Source organism: Buteo buteo, chromosome 18, assembly GCF_964188355.1.
Source record: "Buteo buteo chromosome 18, bButBut1.hap1.1, whole genome shotgun sequence".
Taxonomy (NCBI): domain Eukaryota; kingdom Metazoa; phylum Chordata; class Aves; order Accipitriformes; family Accipitridae; genus Buteo; species Buteo buteo.
Window position 1 is genome coordinate 4,587,141 of NC_134188.1, and position 23,591 is coordinate 4,610,731.

Sequence of the window (23,591 nt, forward strand, 5' to 3'; positions counted from 1 at the left end):
TCTCCCTAGGCTGTTTTACACATGCTTCATCACTGCTAGTGCTTCAGCAGTGATTTGATTTGATTTTATTTACCAAAAGATACTTCCTTAAAAATATATTCTGACTTTTCTGAACAGTGGATTATACCTCGCAGTTTCATTGCTTTGTATAGCAGAATCCTGCAGTTTCTGTTGAAGTTCACAAAGACTGTGTGCTTTCAAAACCAAGCGCATTCAGCACCTAAATCAGAATTCTGAATTAGAGCTATTGCCTAAACAACTAAATCTTGGACACACTGCCTGTATCAACCCTGGCTAGTCCAGCCTTGTTTTACTGATTCATCCAGGCATTTGCATCAGTGAGTCTGACATGGTGAATTTACACATGAGAAATCAGGAATTTCTGACCAACACCCATACTGTTTAACTGGACTGGTTATTTTTAAATTAAAGAGAGACTACTTATCAAAGTGACTGAGACAAGTCAGAACTACAAATTGGTTGTAGTCAAAATAACATGCTCTGTAGATTTTTCCTGAATTTCTTCATAGAATCACCTATGACTGCTGTTGCCAAATAAATGACTGTTTCGTTCTTTATTTGCGTAAAGCTTGGTGGTATATGTACAATATTGTACAACATACAGATTCATCTGATAGTGAGACCAAAATAACCCTCCTATAGCGCAGGTGGGCTGCACGTCTCCAGTAGCACCCACAGCCCCAGCTTGCACTGCTTTAGAGACAGCAAAGAACTCCACTGACGAGAACCGCTTTCATGCACGTGGCATTTGCCATTTCACCTTGTCCACAGATTTAAAACACTGGTTGTTTCACAAAACTTAGTTTTATCATTTTCTACCAAGGGAAAAGAGACTGTCCAGCAGTTTTTGACTTACACTGAAAAACATAAACATTCACCTTCTATAGGTATGGATACATACCAGGATCTGTACTGCTGATGAATTTTTTCACATTCTGCTGGAGTGCAATACCTGCACAGGTTCATCTTTTTGCCCATCCCTCCTGGGAGTCCTTCTATCTGGGCATGTTGTGTCTCAGGGTTGTACAGAAAGGATCACCTCCAACTAGCAGGACAGATCACCAGCCACCCCTGTCACTCCTAACCGGCCTCTGCTCAGCATCTCGGTGTCTCCCAGAGTGGTGGCTTGCTCAGGAAGAGGTGGCCTGGGATGGCTCCTCTCCAGTACATGGACCACAGGACCAGCGAGGAAAGGACCATCTCACACCATCTTTCCCCTCACTGAGAAAGAAAGCACATACACATCTATGGCTGATCTCCCTTCCAAAGCAGTACAGCTCAGCTAACACTTCAGACAGCTTTTCTGGAGTATTTGGGTTTTTTTCCAAAACTGACTCCATGTACTCCATCAGGACTCAGTTTTGCGCAGAGGACGTATCTATTGCTGCATGCACAAGAGCAATGGCAAGGGCAGGCAGTGCAGCGAGCTCCTGCGACCGAACGTGCTGCTTTGTGACCCCCAAACAGGCAGTCGGTTACATCCCCGGCAAAGTTCTCCAGCAAAACCAGCACTGATTTGTATTCACTTCAGCTGTACAAACATGGTGTAAATGGAAGCAGAGCTCTTTATCTCCAGCACTGTAACTCTCTTCCCTTCCCATGTCGCTGCCACTTCCAAAAGCACTCATGAAAATGAGCAAACCCAACTCGCTAGAAAGAGGTAGGGCTTTCGAATGAGAAGTGGATATTCAAAGGAAATCTTCAGATGTGCCCCACCTAAAGAATGGGGCAGTGGTGATAACTTCTCTGTGAGAGCTGTGGAGATGCAGAGGATGGATGCAGGCAGCCATCAGGGAATAACTGGAAATGCTGTTTTGCTATTGCTGTAGTATCCTTTAGTCATGGGGACAGTAAAGGTCTCTATGAAATGATGATTTCAGAGGAGCACAAGCTGTTGGGCATCGGAAAAGGGCCATGCTCAGCTTTTCTGCAGTGGGTTGACAAGGTGAAGATGAAGCACAGGGAGGACCTGCAGTTCCGACCACCACACAGGGGTTTGGCCTGAGCCCCTCTTTGCGAGCCAAGTCACCCTCCTGCCACGTGCTTAACGTGTGACCCAGCAACGGGGCTCCCACATGCAGGGAAAGCTGAGAGGTCTCTCCTGTTCACAGCTCCAGTCATCAGCGGTTCCAACAGCTTTTGGTACTCAGGGCGTCCCCTGCCCCAGTGATCCTCCCGCCAGAAGCCCTTCCTCCTCTCCATTTGCCCTGGGGTAGATGAACCCGACATCGTTCTGGGGAGATTTAAGCCAAAAAGAACTCAGCCTGTTGGCTAAAGCCAGTGCAAAAGCCCATCTTCTCTCTCAAGAGTTGCAATGTCTTTACACCCTCCCTGTCCGTCCCGTCTAGATCAGAAACCAAACGGGAGAAGTGGTGCGTGCAGATACACGGGGGATACACAGACTGAATGGGACATGTTGCTTTTGCTGTCTTTCAACCATGAAGAGACCTTAGAGATATTAATAAGCAAGTTCTGAGCTTATTGTCCTTCCGTTTGTAGCCAAGCTGCAAAACATGCAAAGGTACGTAAGTAAGGAATGCATTCCCAGTCACCGTGCACCACAACAGTCCCAGGTTCCCGCTTCTCGGCACGCTATGCTTTCTCCTTGCCAGCGGTGGCACATAGTTTAAGAACAGAAGCTACGGATTTATGAAGAACAATTTGTCTAGTAAAGAGGATGCACAACTAGCTCCAGTGTGTGTGGTGATGGACCCATCGCCACAACAAAAAGGTAAAATCACTGTTCCCTGCAAAGCCACAAAACCCCTCGCCACTGGGCTTCAGAAGACACTTCATCACATGCGCGCAGGTTCCCTAGGAGCAGTCACAGGGAATAACTGCTTGTGTGTAAAGTGAGAAAATCACTTTGTTGTTACTTTGCTTGTACTACTTACCAACTTCATTCCTGATCTTTGCAAGCTCGACTCCTAACTCCTTTATTTTCACAAGGGCATTTTCATTCTGTTTAAGGAAAAAAAGAGAGAAATATGTATAGTCCCCAGGTTTGTCCCAGATAAGCACTTTCACATGTTCATTTAGTAAAGCAGATTAGATTGATTCCTCAGATTTTTATTTTTTTTTTGATGGGGGGAGATTATAATGAACTCATTCAGTTTTTAAATCAAGCTTAGGAGCCCCGACTCACTAGCTGCAAATACCTTGTATCTCTGTGAATACATGTACACACACTCATGTGCACAGGACAACACAGAATACTTTATATACTCTTACGTGTCTAAAAAGATATTTGCATTTTTATATCATTTTGTGTTCAATATGTGTACCATTTATGGCTGGACTGCATGTACAAGATGGTTTTATTAATTCTGTTAAAACACTTTTCATCTATTTATGCCTGCATTTAACCACCTCTAAACATAGTAAAATGCTCACACAGTCAAATTTGCAGAGCTGACTACTGTACTTACACCATTCTAGGCATGGCAGGCATGTCCATACAGACACCACTAATGGTCTGATGTTCATGCCTATTTCCACATTTATGTCTGGTATTTTATTGTCTGTAAAGAACAAGAGCTCCTTTCCTCAACCTGTCTCAAAAGAAATCTGAATAGTTAAGGAATTAAAGCAGATGTGTTGGCCAAAGGAAAATTAAAACATATTTACATTAACACTGCTAGGGTGTTATTACTAAAATGCAAGGACTTTGACAGCAGATATCTCATGAGTGCTGTGCAAACTGACAAAGTTCGGTGTAGTACAGTAAATCCCAGCATAATGGTTCGAGCATAAGGGCACTTTAAATTGGAATGTATCCTGAATCACATTAGGAAGAAGACAAAGGAACGCATCTTGCTGGGAAGATCACTGATGATTAGGAAAACTAGATCAGACTACTATAAATGTCCCAGGTTAGAAAAGGCCAAGAATCTTTAAAGGACACTACAGAAAAATCATTCAAGAGAAAAGGCAGTGTAGTAGCAAATGGAATTTAAAGGAGTCCTAAAGTAAATCTTCCAGTAATAAGCAAGCAAGGCTAATAAAAATCTAGGGCACAGAAAGGAGTTGTTCGGCAGCAAGATACATAGGAGATAGGATAGCAAATTAGTTCTGTCTTACCAAAATGAAAGTGGAAAAAAAAAGATTTCAGAGCTTAATGTTTCTGTTTATTTTTCCTGCATGTAATTTTTAACTCTGTTAAGAAAAATGACACAACAGCTTTATGTTTGGTAATACCAGGAAATTGGAATCTGGAATTTAAATTAATCCTTTACACACTGTCCTTTTGGGATGATTTCTACCAGCACCAAGAGACAAACTTCCCAGAAAGTTTTGCTGTAAACAGAGTGACTAACTGAGCTGATTTGAGAGCCTTGGTTGCCTGAGAAGACCCAGGCGATGCGGGCATTTTTCTTACTCAGTTATGGGAAGAAGCCAGGCACGCAAGGCTGGGCTCCTCCAAACAGCCAGCTCCATACACTGCTGAGTAATGCACAGGGGTTGTGTGCCAGGACTGCAGTCCCCACTCCTGACCGACTGCGTTAGGTTCAGAATAAAATGGAGTGGGTTGGTTTGGCGTTGTTTGGGTTTTTTTAATTAGTATAAAAGCTATGAAAAAAACAAAAAGGTCCGGATCAATATAGCTTGGTATGTTAAAAAAACCTAGCCCTTCACGCAGATTCCCAAACCAGCAGTCTTACAAAGATAAGGTTTCCCCTTTTGGAGAATACCACTGCATCTGCCCATACCGTCTGTTTAACTCACTGGAGTCATTTTAAGAAGTGTTCTTGACAGATTGCCAGGACTGCTGCCCTTGAAGGCGTGTGCATGGGGATATACTGGATACGGGGCTTGCAGATGGGAAGCACCCACTCAAATTACCAGCTCCCACTATTTGAAACAAAAGCCATTTAAAGCAAGGGAGCTCTGTACAAATCATTGCCAGCACCTACAGATAAGCAGAATTCAGTGGGATTGTTACTATTCTACTTACATGAAGAAAATGAAAAGCAAGTAAAAAAAGACATTCTAGGAAAAAAAAAAAGCTGTTAAAATTTTGATCCTCCATAAGAAACATTACAGACTCCTTTTTTTTCCCTTATGTTTTATCTTAGATAAGGTTTGTCCTACCCTTGAGGATGCTCGGTGGTGAGACCCTTTCCAAAAGAGTGGAGAATTGCCAGGGTGGCAGCCTAAAAATGCTATATCCCAGAACTCAAGCTCCAGCATGGACACCACCCCAGCAGGACAGCGGCCCTCCTGGCTGCCTCCCACCATGCAGCCCCTGGGGCTATCTCAAGCAGCCACTGTTGGCACAGCTCAAGTGCCTTCACTGTCATTTGCCTGCCCTGTCAATACTTCTCGCGTTGTATTTTGTTTTGGTTAGAGGTCTCTGACTGCTCTTCCAGACCTCTTATTTATGTTTCCTGAGAGGTCAGATGTGCAAGGGTTGTCCTCGGTACCAAGGTCTCAAGTAGTCTCTCCTTCTCAGAGGGTTCTTCTAGAGAGCAACAGCACGTGAGTCCTCATCTTCCTCTTCTGCAAGAGAGGCAAGGTGTAGTTCTGGCTAATCATCGTGTCGGCCTCACGGTCTCCTGGATGCGCAGTGAACTTACAAATCCCAGACACTGTGACCTGCTTTGTCAGCGTAACATGATAGGTTTGGACCGCACATGTTCCTGCGGCCAGTGTAAACACGACATTAATACAAAATGAAAAAGCTCCTCCTTGTTATCATCGGTGTGGCTCTGCAGATAACCAGCACTTCAGCGTCAGTGCAGCCGGGGAACTGGGAAGGCCAGCACTTAGGGAACCAAACATTACAGTAGAGAAAAACTGGATCTGACACGAGAATGTAAAGCTATCAGGTCCGATGCTGAGATTCGTATAGGTCCAATGTCAAAACATGAAAGCAATTAGAAAATTCACAAGCACGCGAGGAAAAATCTGCCAAAACAAATGTGTAAGAAACCAAATTAATGGGCTATCCCATTGAATTAATCAATCTTCATTAATATTTATCTCAACAAAGTATTTGCAAGAGAAGGCAGGGTAAGCAGGAACCTTTGCTGCCCTCCCAAGAGTTTTGTGTCTAACAGGCTCAACATTCCAAAGGAGCTTAGTCGGTGTCCTTTACTAGGCCACCGGTTGGAGTTACTGAGGGTTAGTGACCAAGGGCCACATCCAACTTAGGTTTAAAAAGGGTTAGCGACCATACTAGTGACATAGCCTTTTCCAGTGGGTGAAAAGGTCAGAGACACCATAAGGAGATTGTGCAAATATCCAGCATTTCAGTGTGGCAGTTAAATGGCAAGGGAGAAAAAAATTGCTCCAATGTGATCTGGGATTAAGTTTTTCTGGCCAAAATGTGAAACCAAAACAGTGGGTTTTGTACAAATTAAAATGTTGCGTTCATTTTTTCAGGTACTTTTAACAAAGGATGGATTTCATTATTGCTTGGAAAACTGATGAGAAAGGTCTTCCATTGGCTGCATCCCAAGAAATTACTCTGATACTGAAGTAATTTTCATAAAATAAAATTACACTCATGATGGAGATGAAGGAAACCTTCCTTGTCATACCTGTACTCTACAACACACTGGTTAAGTCTTGTGTCTGGAATATGCCACATCTCCTCAGGCAGAAGGAGAAATAGAGTAGAACAGGTAGAATGATACGTTCGTTCTGTCCTTAAACTCCTGCTCTGTTGAATAGAAGACACAGTAGCAAGTCTTTTTCCTATCATCAGCTTTATAACACACAGACCTCCCAATATGTCTCCTGTGAAAGTCTCAATATCGGACTGCATTTCAACAAGTGAAACAGCCACTGAAAACGGCACTCATGTATTCTCCATTCAACTCAAAACTCAAAAAACGCGTGACATATCGGTGCAACATCCAAGCGGCTTCAGAAAAACTGGCAGGTAGGCAGGGAGGTGGGAAGGAAGGAAGGAAGGAGGAATTCATCCAATTAAATAACAGTGCCAAAATTTAGCGGTGTAGTTCAGAAGAAATATTCAGGGTTTAGATATAACTGCATGTGAGGACCTGGAAAAATAACTTGGTAAAAGATGCCATGATATAGGCCTGAGGATGAGCAAGATGCTGGTGTTGTCCAAACAGAATAAGAAGGGAATTAGTGACGAAGGTTTGGGGGGAGAGGCTGGACGGGGCTCTGAGCAACCTGATCAAGCTGAAGATGTCCCTGCTCGTTGCAGGGGGGTTGGACTAGGTGACCTTTAAAGGTCCCTTCCAACCCAAACTATTCTGTGATTCTACAGTTCTATGAAATGCTCTGCTGTAGTTGCATGGAGCTTCAGCTGACAGCCAGACATCCTCGAGGAGATATTGTCAGGGAGACAGGGCAAGGTTTTACTTTGGACCAGGAATAACTATGGGATGGGGAGGCAGAGTTGAGGTTTGCCTTAGAGTCTCTTTTCTCTGAGAACAGCAGACTACCTGAGAGATACTAATTCATTAGAAATGCTAATTAATTAAACCTCCAGGTACTTTTTAACAACAGGTAAGTAATAGTAGATCCACTGCACAAATGGGTCATATCAGGCAAGGAACATCAGAAAATTGCCCAGACCCACATAGGAAGTCAACTGCAGCTAGGAAGTCAAGACGGGAGCCCGGAGTTACCTCCCCAAATCGACATGTCTCTCCTCCCTGCCAACTTACATGCTCGCTTATATTCTGAGGTCCAAATATATGTACATTATCCCCACAAACACTTCCCAGTTCTCTACGCTACCTCCTAAAAATACGCACTGTATACGGATGCTCTGTAGCACTTGTTATTAAAACTGTTCCTTCAGAATAACTTTTCTGTATCCAATGCTTTCAAAATATTAAAAAAAAAAAAAAAAAAAAAAAAGACTGACCTGCAAATGGTGCTTAGTCACTGTTGTGCTTTATTCAGAGTTCCCTGGGGCAAGGCCTTATATTATCATTGGAAAGAGAAGCATATACATTGGGAATTCTCTTGTACTAATAAATATTTCAGACAATACTTGTAGAAGCAATAACTAAATCCCACTGCAGCTGATGTTGAAAATGATCTACAGTCTTCCTCGAAAAAAGAGGTGTTTTAACATTGCTGTTTCAATCATGCTGCTTATCAGGTAATCTTCCCTCATAATACTCTTTAGGTTAAAGTTTACAAGCCCAACATATTCCCCAGAGACTGTACTTCAACAAGTTTTATATTAAGCCATACATTTTTTCTTAACCTGTTTAGCAGCATATCTCAAGCTGTATTTGAACATATTATTAGGTAAATGGGAGACACTATCAGCTTTTCATTAGACGGAGTATATGAATATTTTAAAAAGCCAAACTCTAACAAAATATACTGCACAAGCATGTGTTTCTGCCAAGATATTTTCTATTAAGCAAATTGAATGCATATGTTCATTCTCTCCCTCTTCTGTACATACTTAAAATCCAGGCAAATTTCCAGAAGAATAGCACGGAAAGCTATGTGTTAGAAATGTCCCGCAACTTCCCTCGCACATGCTATTCTCCTGCTACCTGTAGCTATGTACTTACCTCTGCACTGATGTTTGTTATATGACCCATTTTGGTGCCTGGGGATTTGCTTGATATAGATTCACCCTGACATAAGAAAACATGTAGTTTTGCCTTGTTTCACTCCTAGATTGGAGAATCAATCCTCTGTCAGAAAGGAGAATCATTAGAAAGGTGAAACCTGAGGACAGCTAGAGATGGAATAATCTCTCCTCAGACTTTAAAACTCTGCGCAAGTTTCCCTTATGACTCGTACTCCGCATGCTTATTAAAAAAATGCATGAAAAGCATAGCAAGAAATCAAGCTGCCTCTTACTACAGAAGATGCCGGTGGTCCCTCCTTGTTCCACTCCGATCCAACCCTTGCCTTTAGACTGCAGAATAAAATTATGTAAGGCACTGCAGTGCATGGGAAGGCGACAGTTAGACCTGGCCTTGGTGAATGAGAGTTCAGCACACCGTAAATAAATCGAGCATCGCTCCCCTCTCCGCGTCCCCCCCCGGGATGCTCACACAGCTAGAAGCGGCAGCACAGGCTCAATCTCCATCACGGCTCCCATCCTGCCTTATTCCCTAAAGGATTAAAAAAAAAAAAAAAAAAAAGAGGCAAAAAGTACCGTCTCGTCCTGGTACCGAGTGCGGGAAAACCACTTGGAGCAGCATTTACCCATCCGGGCAGGATGACACCAGCCTGACTGCCACCAACTTCACCCGGAGCCGCAGGGCTGAGCCCCGGGGCGATGTTACCGGCACAGAGGGATGTCGCAACCCCCCCAAAACCCCCCCCCCCCGTCCTCCCCGTTGTCTCCCGGGTCACCGCGGTCCGGTACCGGGACGGGGGAGCCTGGAGCCCGGGAGGGTGACTTGCCGGTGGCTGCCTTGCGGCTAAGGGAGATCAGCGGGTGCGGAGCAATCACCGGGCCCCCCCCGCCCGCCCCCGCGGAGGGCTGCCCGGTCCCCTCCCTGCCTGCGTACCGATGCTCTCCGGCTTGCTCTTCCCCCCAAAAAAAGAAGGTCCGATGGCTCCGGCTGGCAAACGCTTGCCCAGAGCAAAGCCCGTCCAGCAGCTCCGTCGTGGAAAGGAGAAAGTGGGTTCGAAACTTCGCAGCCAAAGCCTGAAACGCGCTGAAATGCGGGGGCGAGCCCCTCGTCACGCCGCAGCCTCACCCCAAATCCCCGTCCTCCGCAAACCCCTCGGATGGCGATGAACATCAACCCGGACCGTGGGACGGGCAACGCGGTTGCCACGTCCCCGGACGCCGCGGTACGGCTCCTGCGCGGCTCCTGCGCGGCTCCTGCGCGGCGCATCCCCCCCCCGCGGGCGAGCGCAGCGCTGCGCAGCGCCGGGGACGGGCGCTGTCTGCCAGCGGGGCGGGACGTGGAGGTTTTTGGGGGGGGGGACACACAAGCTCCGACCACGTCTGCTTTCCCCAGAAAGGGATTTTTAGGTTGGGGAGCTCCAGCCTGCCAGCCCGGCTGCCGGTAAGTCTGCAGGGGGGGTCCCATCACCCCACCCCATCCTCCCGAATCGCGTTTATCTCTCAATAAGGACTTTTCCTGAAGTCCTCTATTTAAACCCCTGGGCAAAATCACTGCCCTCGGCAACTGCTTGGGATTGCAGAAGCACAGACCTCCGCAATGTACCTACAGGCTGTTGTAATCCTCAAGGGTTGGGGTAATTTTTTGGCCGGGTGTTTATGTACATACACCACATAACCTAACTCAAACCCTAACTCTAACCTGCATATATACACAGATATGGTCTATATGTCCGGTCTGTATGCGTGTGCCCACTGGGAATACATTTTCTTGGTTGGACCCGGGACACTGGAGCTGCAGCAGCCTCACCTCTCCTGGGCTGTGGCCTCTGGCACAATATAATTTCCTCTAACAACTTACATTAAAGATAATGCCGGAAAGAGGCAAACCAGTTCAATGACTTCCACCCAAGGTGGTATTTGTGCTGCAAATGCCTACACTGTTTAGCCTGAAAAGCATTATTTTCCTGAAAGCCAAATCACTACCAAACATACAAAAACCCCTACATTGCCCTTAATGCTGTACAGCTCTGCCTTCTGGTAGGAAGGATGTCATGCTCAGATCTGTGCCTCTCTGGATAGGCATCTTTGTTTAATTGTATTTTCTACTCTGACTGGTGATGCACTCAGTGATCTGGAAAACAGTAGGAACCAGTAAGAATCTCCAGCAAAACTTTGTGTTAAATCACATTTAAATGCTCAGGAAACTTCCCGGTTTGTGTCAGCTTCTTATTCTCTGCTTTTCCTCAGCCCTGTCAGGACTTGAAATAAAATCTCGGAATATCATGGGCAAGTAATTAAAAAAACCCCAACAAACCAACAAACAAACACCAAAACCAAATCAAATTAAAAATCTCACTCAACATGCATGTGTTTTAACATGTGCATTCAAGATCTAACTTTTCTTTACGCGAAAATTAATTTGGTTGGCTACTGAACAGCTACAGAGTGGAGGTAAAAAGAGACTTCCATGTATGATGAAATGATTTCATCCTCACTGCAGGAAATTCTTTTTTTGCCACACAACCTGAAGTCCATGATTTGGACCTTTTACAGTCTAAATCCTGACTGGAAACATTTTAACTGCCATAGGAAAAAAAAAAAAATTCCCACTTGTAGACAAATTACCATAGCCATTTCTCTGAGCTGGCCATTAGAACTACAGTATTTAGATCAACATGTCTGACTATCAGGCAAGGAAAATAAAAACCTGTCATTACTCCTTTTGTTATGCTTTTAAAGTGAAGCACCCATCTTCTTCAGTCATTCCGCTAATAATGGTAGATTTTCTCTTTGCGTGTGGTAATTAAGCTGGAGATTAGCTAGCAAGGTCCATGCACCACTTTAGTATCACTCAAGCACTAAATTGGAAGATAAAATACTTAAGTGGAACTTAAATTAAGCAGGAGCCATGTGTTGCCCTTCTGGCAAGGGTGAACTGGGCCCCCAGAAGCTGATTTTACTTGGGACATAGCACCGATAAGGGAAAAGGACATGATGGGGGAGCTGCTGGGTTCTTTGGCTGGCTTTGGTGACAAAGTGAGCCCAAACTCATTCAGTTTAAATTAAGCCTCATCTTGCAGGTCAAGGTGTGTAGCATTATGGTGAGAAAAGACCCAAGCTGAGAAAGCAAAAGGAAAATGGAAATTATTTTAAAGAGCAGTTCCTCAGTCAAATGCACAAAAAAGGAGGATGAAGAAAGGAGAATTCAGGAGGGGTCTCTATGGTGGGAGCATGCTCCACGTCAGAGGTAGGTTACTATGTGGAGGACTACAAACACCTACTTGAAAGCACCAGTGCCTGTGGGATGAAGGATATAGACATGGAAATGAGCATAACTGGCACAGGAGCAAAACGCTTAGCAAAGCAGGCACGTCATGGGAGAGGACAACCCCTACACCCAAACCCAGCAATTAAAACAGCAGTTTCAGACCCAAGGTTTTAAATTATATCAACTCTGTTTTAAAATGCTAGAGTCAACGGCCTGATTTCAGTGGCATGTGGCACTTGGATCAAATACTGAAAGGAATAATACATTGAAAAAAGAAAAGTGTCAAGCACAACAAAGCACCAAAGGCAGATAGATCCATGCCAGTGCAGGCTCCTGCCTCTGTACATCAAAAGAGTTGATATTTTTAGATGAGGGTAATATGTAGTTCCCACCTCTCGGGGACCAAACGACTTCAGCTGTGGTGCCAACCACAACATTGCTCATTAGGCTGGGAAAGATGGGGAGTCGCTGAAGAAGTGTTAAACAGGGAGGACCTGTTTGGGGAAAGATGGCAAGGAGTTGCAGTAAATGGAACTACTGGGCTGAGCAGAGATTATTAATGGAGCTGTTCAAAGATCAGTCATTGGGGCAAATTATGTTCACTTATGACCCTGGTCAAAAATTAGGGGAGTGCTAATGAGAGGCTGGGATGCACTACCCATCATGGGGAGAGTCAAAACACCATGCTTGTCAAGCTGGCTATAGTAGTGGTCATAAGAAGAAACATAAAATACTGGGAAGTCCAAGGTCACAATCATGGGGACAAATAACAGGAATTTCAAGCAGAAGATGGAGACTCACCTGCAGGAAACAGGAGCAAAAAAAGTGTTGCTTATTCAATCATAGGATGACTAAGAACTATGTCTATGGTACAGCTCTGAATAAAGCAAATACAACCTTCGGCTGTAGTAAAGGCTAAGAGGGAAGTTTAAATGCTTTATGGAAAGCCCCAGAGAGATCTCACCTGGAACCTCACACAGTTCTGGTCACCCATGTTTTGGGGATATCAGTTCTGACCCAGGGAATATATAGCCTATACCACTGGAGGGGTGCCATGTAAGTACACATCCGCTTCTGCCTAAGAAAACAACAGTAAAGTTGAGAAATGATAGCCTTCTATAAATACATCACAGAGGAGAACAGTAGGAGAGGGAGAAGTACTTCAAGGTCAAAAAATGTATTTACATAAGAATAAAAGGGTGTGAACTTGGACATACCTAAGTCTTTCAGTCACAAGAGGTTCTGAAACAGTCCTTTGGTAGAAACAGAGGAAAAGATAATGACTTTTAAGCTGAAATTTGATCATTTTAAGGAAGAGGTTATAGGATTTGGTTGTTGGCAACAGGAAGGGACTGCAGTTGATGACCCAGGATGAACTTTACTAGCATTGCATCTGTGCAATACTGCTTGTCTGTGCATTATTATCAATATATTGCTACACATCTTGCTGATGGTCCACACCGAAAACGTGTGTGCTTCTGCCACACTGCTTTGCATGGAGCATTATCCCAGCAGATCTGATTCACATTGCCCTTCAAGGCAGAAAGGAGAGGTCTGTAGATAACACAGAGACCAACGGGGCCTGAGAAAACCTGTGTTGTTAGTTAAAAACTACCTTACACATAAGTTGTACCTTTGTTTTCTTATTGGAAACAGAAAATACAGGTAAGTCCACAAAGAGAGGTGTTCCTTGTCAGAAGGACAGGGATAAGAAGAACAAAAGCTGTTAAAATTAGATTTTAAAACATCAAAATAGTAGCACACAACAAGCAACTTAACAGGCTATGTTTTACAAGGAACTGAGTCCTCCAACATTTATTGACTTCAGGGGAAACACAAGGTAGTTAGCACCTCACAGGGTAAAGCTCCTGGGTAATTAAAGCCCAAGGAAGACATCTACATTTTCTTAAATGTCCCAGGGGAGCTGCTTAGTCTATAAACAACCTGTTCTAATGGTAAAGATGCACCATGGGCAGTAATTTTTTCCTACAGTGACAGGATCAATGCTTTCCTCTATGATGGGCAGAGTACAATTCCTATTTACTGTCCAAGCAATTCCAATATTTTACATCTATCTGAACTAAATTGGGAGAGGATCTGAACTAAATTGGGAGAGGTGGAGTTTAATTAGCCATTTTTTATAATTTTATAAGGTCCCCAAACGGAGCACATCATTATTCTCTTTAACTCCTTACGTATCTTTATGTATCAGTGCATAGACTCTGTTATATAGAAGACAAACAATAAATAATTTCATCGGTGTTCTTAACATGTATTCTAACATATATAAGCAGTTTTGGATTCTTGACCATTAGTATCTGATATTTCCCTACTTTATGGAGGTTGGCTACCCTTCCTCAGAGAGACATAGTGCTTTCCCTGGATCTTCACAGTGCTGGTCAGCAAAGGTTTGGCAAGTTTGAAGATGGAGATCCATGGAGGAAGATGGGAGAATGAAAAATAAAGCCAAAGTCTTGGGAAAGCTCTGGGAGATAAAGGTAGTAATGCTGTACTATGTGTGTCACTGAGCAGGAGAATCCTTAAATGAACTGCATATTATTCATCCTTTACCGAACACTGAAAATGCTTGCTGAGAGGCATAGCATGCGAAGTACGTCAAACAAATATTTAACTTAAGCTGAACAGATAACAGTCTGAGGGCAAGACCAACAAAAGACAGCACAGGGAACCTCAAGGGACACAAATTTGTTTGCAAGAGGACTGCCAGCTCTGGGAATAAGTTGATAGGACAGTATCAGTGGTTATGGCAATAAAAATAGGAAACTAGGAGAAAGCTGAAGGAGACAGTGGTTGGAAGCGAGAACCAAGACGACTGAAGACAACACCATAGGGATATGGAGAGAGAGAACAGCGAGAGAAGGCTGAGGTGGGGTATACCACAAGTTGAAAAACTGCTTCACCTGGTAAAGAAACCAAAGCATGGATTCAAAGAAAAGATGAAACAGAGCAGAAAGGAAAAATGTTCTGATGATGGCGTTTCAGAAGACAAAGGGCTGTGCAGTGGAGAAGGGAGACAAGGAACAGGAGACTGCAGGAATGAGGAGATAAGGAGAGACGTGAAGGTCAGATTCAGATGACCTGGTGCATAACCGAGACACGGCAACTTCTGCGATGTCTCAGATCTAGAAGGTGACGGACAAGTCAGGCTATCAGCAACTGCCGCCTCCTGGCATTCTCTGCGGTCAACAGCGAGAGGCGATTGTGACACCAACATTACGCACCGCCAAAGGATGATGTGAAGAGAAGCCTGGCTGGTGGCATTCAGCGAGGGCCAGGGTTTTGTCTAAGGCAGTGCTGAGGTAGGGTAGAACAAAGCTATTCCAGTAATGCGTTTTGAACGGGAGGCTCAGAACACGATTGGGTGGCGTGCCACAAATTATCGTTCATGACAAAGATGGGAGAGCAAGGCAGGGAGAGAGGACATCCAGCACTGCCTATGCGGTTACCACGACCTATTTATCTGCACGTACTCTTTTCAAATACTGTTAGTTATATTTTGGAGTGACAGAACATGCAGGTGGACTTCCTCAGAATTTTGATATCTACAAGAGAGAAGTCGAGCATACTGTCAGAATTGCAGACAACTAGGGAGACTGAATTTATTTTTCAATAAGTCAAGCATGGGCCTCAAAGCCTGCAATCCATTGATAAAGGTATTATTGGTATTGTTAATTTTTCAATTCTGCAAGCAGTGTAATTTGGAAACAGTCTCAACTAATCCTAAATTCTCTTTCCAAGTCTTGCTTATTGAAGGTGCTAGTCACATTGTATTTCTGTGAGCGCTTGAAACCAATAAAGATGAGTGCTGCCATCAAAGGACGTGATTTCATCCTCCTGTCTCCTGGTCACTTGTTTTGTCCCTGTTTCCTTCCTTCTGGTCACACAAGTATTTGGGCAGTGAATCAGATCAGAGTTAAAAGTTAATCAGGGAGGAAGGGGTGAATTTGGGGAGAGAGAACCTCCCTAGCGCAGGGCCAGCTTCCCCAGGCTGAACGCACTTGCGGAGTTCACGTGGCAGCCCCCACACTCTGCTGCCAGCTGGGAGGAGAGTCCTGTCACAAGCCCCTGAACCCTTAATCTCGTCAGACTAAAAACCACAGTGGCCCAAGGAAATAAGAAAAGCAAATACATTCACTATGACATTTCATCTTCTTTGTTGGAGGTGCATTACAAATTTTCTCTGATCATAGAATCATAGAATCATTTAGATTGGAAAAAACCTTTAAGATCATTGAGTCCAACCATCAACCGTGACCACTAAACCATGTCCTGAAGTGCCTTGTCTACACACTTTTGAATACCTCCAGGGACGGTGACTCAACTGCTTCCCTGGGCAGCCTGTTCCAATGCCTGACAACCCTTTCAGTAAAGAAATTTTTCCTAATATCCCATCTAAACCTCCCCTGACTCAACTTGAGGCCATTTCCTCTTGTCCTACCTCCACCCACCTGGCAGAAGAGACCAGCACCCACCTCGCTACAACCCCCCTTCAGGTGGTTGTAGGGAGCGATAAGGTCTCCCCTCAGCCTCCTTTTCTCCAAACTAAACAGCCCCAGTTCCCTCAGCCACTCCTCATCAGACTTGTGCTCCAGACCCTTCACCAGCTTGGTTGCCCTTCTCTGGACACGCTCCAGCACCTCCATGTCTTTCCTGCAGTGAGGGGCCCAAAACTGAACACAGGACTCGAGGGGCGGCCTCACCAGTGCCCAGTACAGGGGACGATCACCTCCCTGCTCCTGCTGGCCACACCATTTCTGATACAGGCCAGGATGCCGTTGGCCTTCTTGGCCACCTGGGCACACTGCTGGCTCATACTCAGCCGGCTGTCGACCAGCACCCCCAGGTCCTTTTCCACCGGGCAGCTTTCCAGCCGCTCTTCCCCAGCCTGTAGCGCTGCGTGGGGTTGTTGTGACCCAAGTGCAGGACCCGGCACTTGGCCTTGTTGAACCTCATACAATTGGCCTTGGCCCATCGATCCAGCCTGTCCAGATCCCTCTGTAGAGCCTTCCTGCCCTCCAGCAGATCAACACTCCTGCCCAACTTGGTGCCATCTGGAAACTTACTGAGGGTGCACTTGATCCCCTTGTCCAGATCATTGATAAAGACATTAAACAGAACTGGCCCCAGTACTGAGCCCTGGGGAACACCACTTGTGACTGGCCATCAACTGGATTTCACCCCATTCTCCACAACCCTCTGGGCTCGTCCATCCAGCCAGTTTTTCACCCAGCGAAGAGTACACTTGTCTGAGCCATGAGCCGCCATCTTCTCAAGGAGTATGCCATGAGAGACAGTGTCAAAGGCCTTGCTGAAGTCAAGGTAGACAACATCCACAGCCTTCCCCTCATCCACTAGGCGGGTCGCCTGGTCATAGAAGGAGATCAGGTTGGTCAAGCAGGACCTGCCTTTCGTACAGCCATGCTGGCTGGGCCTGATCCCCTGCTTGTCCTGGACTTGCCATGTAAGCGCTCTCAAGACAAACTGTTCCATAATCTTCCCCAGTACCGAGGTCAGGCTGACAGGCCCGTAGTTCCCTGGATCCTCCCACCGACCCTTCTTGTAAATGGGCGTCACATCGGCAAGCCTCCAGTCGTCTAGGACCTCCCCTGTTGACCAGGATTGCTGATAAATGATGGAGAGTGGCTTGGCAAGGACCTCCGCCAGCTCCCTCAGTACTCTTGGATGGATCCCATCTGGTCCCATAGACTTGGACTTGTGAGTCTCCAGACAGCGTAGTAGGTCACTAACTATTTCCTCCTGGATTAAGGGAGGTTTATTCTGCTCTCTGTCCTTGCCTTCCAGCTGAGGGGGCAGAGTACCCTGAGGATAACTGGTGTCACTATTACAGACTGAGGCAAAGAAGGCATTAAGTTCCTCAGCCTTTTCCTCATCTCTGGTGGCAATGTTCCCCTCTGTATCCAATAAGGGACAGATATTCTCCTTGGCTCTCTTTTTATTGTTAACATATTTGTAAAAACATTTTTTGTTGTCTCTTACAATAGTGGCCAGATTAAGTTCTAGCTGAGCTTTTGCCTTTCTAATTTCCTCTCTGCATGACCTAACAATATCTCTGTACTCCTCCAGAGTTGTCTGCCCTTTCTTCCAGAGATGATAAACTGTCCTTTTTTTCTTGAGTCCTAGCAAAAGATCCCTGTTCAGCCAGGCCGGTCATCTTCCTCGGCGGTTCGTCTTGCGGCGCATGGTAATAGTCTGGTCCTGAGCCATTAAGATTTCCTTCTTGAAGAATGTCCAGCCTTCCTGGACCCCCTTCCCCTTCAGGACTGTCTCCCAAGGGAATCTCTCAACCAGTGTCCTGAAAAGGCCAAAGTTTGCTCTCCAGAACTCCATGGTGGTGGTTTTGCTGACCACCTTCCTTGCCTCACCAAAAATTTGAGAATTCTATCATTTCATGGTCGCTAAGCCTGAGATGGCCTCCGACCATCACACCTCCCACCATCACACCTCCCACCAGTCCTTCCCTGTTTGTAAACAGTAGACCTAGCAAGGCTCCTCCCCTGGTTGGCTCACCTACCAGCTTTGTCAGGAAGTTATCTTCCACACACTCCAGGAACCTCCTAGACTGCTTACTCTCTGCTGTGTTGTATTTCCAGCAGACATCTGGAAAGTTGAAGTCCTCCACGAGAACAAGGGCACACGATTGTGAGTCTACTGCCAGCCACTTGTAGAGTGATTCATCTGTCTCTTCAACCTGGTTGGGTGGTCTGTAACAGACTCCCAGCACAATAGCTGCCTTGTTGGCCTTCCCTCTCATCCTTACCCATAAGCACTCAACCTTGCCATCACAGTCGTGTAGCTCTGTACAATCCAAACTCTCCCTAACATAGAGAGCCACCCCACCACCTCTCCTTCCTTGCCTATCCCTTCTGAAGAGCTTATAGCCATCCATTGCAACACTCCAGTCATGAGAGTCATCCCACCATGTTTCTGTGATGGCGACGAAGTCATATCTATCCTGCTGCACGATGGCTTCCAGCTCCTCCTGTTTATTGCCCGTGCTGCGTTCATTGGCATAGATGCACTTGAGCAGGGCTATTGATTCCACCGCCAGCACTGGCACGCTGCCCCCAGGCTCATCTCTGGTGAGCCTAGTTCTATCCCCTTCCCTCTTCAAACCTAGTTTAAAGCCCTCTCTATGAGCCCCGCCATCTCATGAGCGAGAATCCTTTTCCCCCTTTGAGATAGCTAGACTCCATCTGTCACCAGCAAGCCCGGTGCCGTGTAAACCTCCCCGTGATTAAAAACCCCAAAATTCCACCGATGGCACCAGCCTCTGAGCCACATATTATTCATCAGATGTGTTTTCTTGTTCCTCTCAGTATATTTCCCTGCCACTGAAGGGATTAAGGAAAACATTACCTGTGCTCCCGATCCTTCCACTAATCGCCCCAGTGCCCTGAAGTCCCTTTTGATTGCCTTTGGATTTCTCCCTGCAATCTCATCACTGCCAACCTGCACAACTAATAGCGGGTAATAATCAGAGGGCCGAACCAGACCAGGGAGTTTCCTAGTACGATGCAGCCAGCTCTGTTGTTAGCAACATGAAATCTCCACGTTGGTCTTTAGACATACACATGTAATACATTATTTTCTAGGTCGGGTCTGTTATTTTTATTCTTACCTAACTTAAAAAAAAAATAAAATCAGAAAATGTAATATAGTGATTTGGGGATTTCTGAAGATATGAGCCGTCACTCATGAGTTTCAGCTAGATGATTCAGCCAGAGCTGAAGCTCATGCCAGATGTCCCCAGAATGGCAATTTCCCTTGGATTTACAGCAAGGTTTCACATTTTGTATATTACTCAGTACCATGAGGTTTTAATGATCCTCAGGCAACTTATATGGAAGCAAACATTTTTTAATATAGTTTTTCAATTATACAATTACACTACTGTGTATCTGGATGAATAGAATGTTTACTCTAGAATCGAACAAATTAACATGGACTACATGCTCTGTGCTTCTCAAGTGAGAGAGCCCAGCCAGCTGACTCCATCTTTAATTCAGTTCTCATATGAAAAGAATGTGAGGATCGGAACAGAATTCCTTCAGACTTTTGTTATTTCTGCTAGTGTAGCCTTACATTTATTTTTATGTCAGTAGCTTGTAAGGCCATGGATTAAAATGCACCAGAGAACAAGACTTTATTACTATGTTTTCCAGTTCTTGATGTCTGGAATGGTACAAAGTAAGCATTTGCAGTGAATTCCAAATTAACTAGCTCTTGCTGACAAGGAATTCGTGTTTCCTCATATGAAACATCATTTATACACCAAGATCACATGGAACTAAAACAAATGCATGTTTTCACTGAACTCCTCACCTGCCCTCTACCCAGGAATACATCCCCTGCAGGGCTATTTCTAAATTCCAAACCTCTGAGTAGCTGGAAGCGTATGGCCATTTTCTTAAATCAGCTTTGCAGAGAAATGTTCTCTTCTCCTCCCAACAAACAGGGAATCTCCTCTCTTCCACTTCTGAGTTATTCTGGCCCAACACCAATGACAACTTCAAGTTGCTGTAATTTGAGGGCAAGCAGAGCAAGGGACAAGTGCTGACATCCTGCGACAGCAATGTCAGTGGCAAAAAATTCCAGCAGCTTCACATGGACCAAGGTTTCTCCTATTGGGAAGATTCCCAGTGCCCTGCTGAGAGGAATAGCACATACCCGTATTAATGAGAATCCAATCTATCAGTTGTGGGCTTGGAACATTTTTGTACAAGGAAAACCTAACTCAGATGATGTTTAGAACTCATTTTAAAAATGCATCATTTATACTGATTTCTCTGTCTCCAGCATCTGTGTAGTTAGAGCTGGCTTTAAGAAGAACTCATAATAAACAGTTCTCAAATCATTACATTAAAACCCCCACCACCTTCTGAAATTATTTCTCTAATGTGTGAGAAGTGATTGTAGGAAGCAACATTTGAATCAGCTCTCAGGGGTGAGAGCAAGGCCAGGGAATTCCAGGAGATTGCAGCTGAAACCTTTTAGAGTTCATTTCTGGAACCAGAAAGCTCAGACCTGAAGGGGAGGTACGCGAGAGACAGGCTGTGTTTTGGGTATCATCTGATTCAAAAACATAGCTACGTGCTTTTGGATGGCTGTGAGGACACAGAAAGAACATCAAGTGGATATACCTTCCGCTTGAAAGGGTAGCAAAAATAAATGTCAAAGTCATTGGAACATAATAATTACCATGTGGATATGTCTTTGAGTCTTGGTGCATCTAATCCAGGTCCTGCATCTAGCAGTGATTATTGCCAGAAACTTCAGAAGAAGGTGCAAGAAGTCTGCATTAGAGAGTGTGATGAAAAGCTGTTCTGCATGGAGATCTCATCTTAATACCCATCTGAAAAAGGCTTCCGACCTTAAAATAGGTGTCACCCCTGTAACACCTATTGCATCACCAAATGTTATACATCCAGATATTCTTGTTGCCAACAGATCTTGGTCGAATTTAAGGACAAAGGGATGATTCAATCAAATAACATGATTTTTGTATCACACGACATTATATTTTATGCAGTTACTGTATTTGGTGAAAGCAACCCCTCTACAAAGGCATCTGGCGGTGAACTGCAGACATGAAGATGTGGAGTTGCTTCCTCTTCTCACAGTGGTTTGTTCTAATAACCGATCATCTCTACTGCTAAAAGTCTGGGCTTCCTTCACGTGTTGAAGGTGCAAAGCCTCTACTTCCAGCCAGTGGTTTCTGTTAAACCTTCCACTGCTGGAGGAAGGAGCCTTCTGGTACGCAGCAGTACCTTCTTATGGTGATTCTTCTGCTTGGGACACAAGTAACTTTGCCCTTTTTTACAAAGAAAATCAATTGTGCCCTGCAGTCTCTCACAGCACAGGACTCTTCCTATTGCTCTTCTCTGTTTCCTCCCCACTTTTCCATAGTTTCCTGAAGAAATGTGGGCACCAGTGCTAAATGTCATATTCTAGTATCAGCCTCCCCAGTGCTGAATGTGCAAGGGTTATCAGCCTCTTACTTCTACTTGCTACATCTCTGCTTATTCACACAAAGATCCTGACAGTTTTTCATAACGCATGTTCACAGTAGGAGCGCACATTGATTTGCTCTGACACCAGAAACTAATTACTCCTGGTGTTACGCCTTTCCAGCTGATGCCCAGACCACAGTTCTGTAGGCATGACCTGTATTCTGCATTTGCATTTATTTATTAACATCTAGTTGCATTACAACACATTTTACTTGAATGGGCCCAGCTCACTTCATGATCCAAATCATGACATGATATTGCCAGGTCCAAATACCCTCTCTGAGCCTGGTTCTGCATGTGGTTAGTATCAGCCAGTTATGGGACAGTGGGGGTGAAGGGATGATGTCTTGGGCTTTGCTTTGCACAGAGGCAAGTCAGGATTGTACTGAAAGACAGCTCCAGGCAGAGCTGGTTTCAGCCTGGCTTTGCTGCATCCATCGCTCATCAAAAATGAATCAGTGGGAATGTGAGCATGTTGGGTTTTTATGCTCAAAAGCATAGGTAGCTCGCAGTCCACAAATGAAATATGTGGCTAGCTGCTAAAATCTGTAACCACAATCCATATGGAATGCAATGGGGATATGAAATTGCACCTGCAAAATTGAAGATCAAATCAGAACTTCACTAATGAAGGAAGTGCTCCTTTTCTGTCAGCATGTCTGTATGAGAGGTTTTTGCAGATGTAGCATACAGTCTTGAAAAGCTTAATGGTGGGAATTGTAGTCATAGTCTATCTGTGTTTTCAAGCCTTGTTTTGCACTGGAGCAACCTCACATCTGCCAGGAATTTTCATCAACATGGAAAGTTCCACTATATTGCTGCAAAATCCCTCTTGTGCATCAGCTCAGAATGCATCTGCTGATGGATCTACACAAGAAGACTTATGATATTTACACTCTCACCCCCTGGGACTGTAGCAGTAATTTTGGAAAGACAGTGAGTTATATATATATACAGACAGCAGAACTTTTAGCTTGGGAATATGCAGTGGTGAGGGAACACAGTAAATAATCTTCTGAAGTCTTTCTGCAAATGACATTTAAAAATGCCTTTGTGGCAGGGGAGAGAAGACAGAACATTTTTTTTAAAGCGCCTAAAACTCAGTAACTTCTAGTACTTCATTTTAACTAAAGATAGGTGAAATGCTGTTTTACATGCAACAGAAGATATTCCAAGACTATGTGAAAGAAGTTCAAACATTATAGTTATATGCATGGCACCTACACAAATATATGGCATATACTCAACTGTTCCATGCTTATTTCTAAATTAATCCTTGTAATGTATTTAGCCATTGCTTTGAGTATGTTATGCTCCTTTGTAACGTGTTTGCTTTTAAAAATACCTGTTAGCAAAAGATGAAAGCAAAATAATCAGGCCAAAGATCTGGAAGCTTGTGCCAAATCTAGAGGTGATCTGTTTCTTTACAGTCAGAGCAGAAAGAAACCCTGAAACCTTTTTCTTTTGCAACATGGATCCCACTGGAAATGCAGAGAGTCATGGACAACATCCAGTCACTCCTGAACATTTTCCTCCCACTTTCCAGGACAGAATAACTCTGCAGGTACTTACACCTATCAAGCATCTCTTTCCCTTGCCTTCAAGTTACCTGTGGGTTGTCGTTGTGGCAGCATGCTCAGAGTGCCTCTCCAGAGGGCTTGGGGGGGCTTTGCCTCCTGCCTGAAGTCCTGCCTTGGTGCTTATCTCCTGCCTG

The 23,591-nt window shown here is 44.7% G+C and overlaps 2 protein-coding genes across 2 annotated transcripts in view; one reads left to right on the forward strand and one right to left on the reverse strand.

Annotated features, from left to right (window-relative positions):
• Nucleotides 1-5,147, forward strand: part of SLC7A1 (solute carrier family 7 member 1) — an 80,371-nt gene extending 75,224 nt beyond the window's left edge. The window contains exon 14 of the transcript XR_012653505.1: nt 5,097-5,147. The gene's annotated coding sequence lies outside the window, so the exon portion shown is untranslated. The remainder of the gene's footprint in view (nt 1-5,096) is intronic.
• The window catches only part of MTUS2 (microtubule associated scaffold protein 2), a 310,632-nt gene that overhangs the window by 25,645 nt on the left and 261,396 nt on the right, over nt 1-23,591 (reverse strand). The window contains exon 10 of the mRNA XM_075050661.1: nt 2,916-2,982. Within this exon, the coding sequence (XP_074906762.1) occupies nt 2,916-2,982 (67 nt within the window). The remainder of the gene's footprint in view (nt 1-2,915; nt 2,983-23,591) is intronic.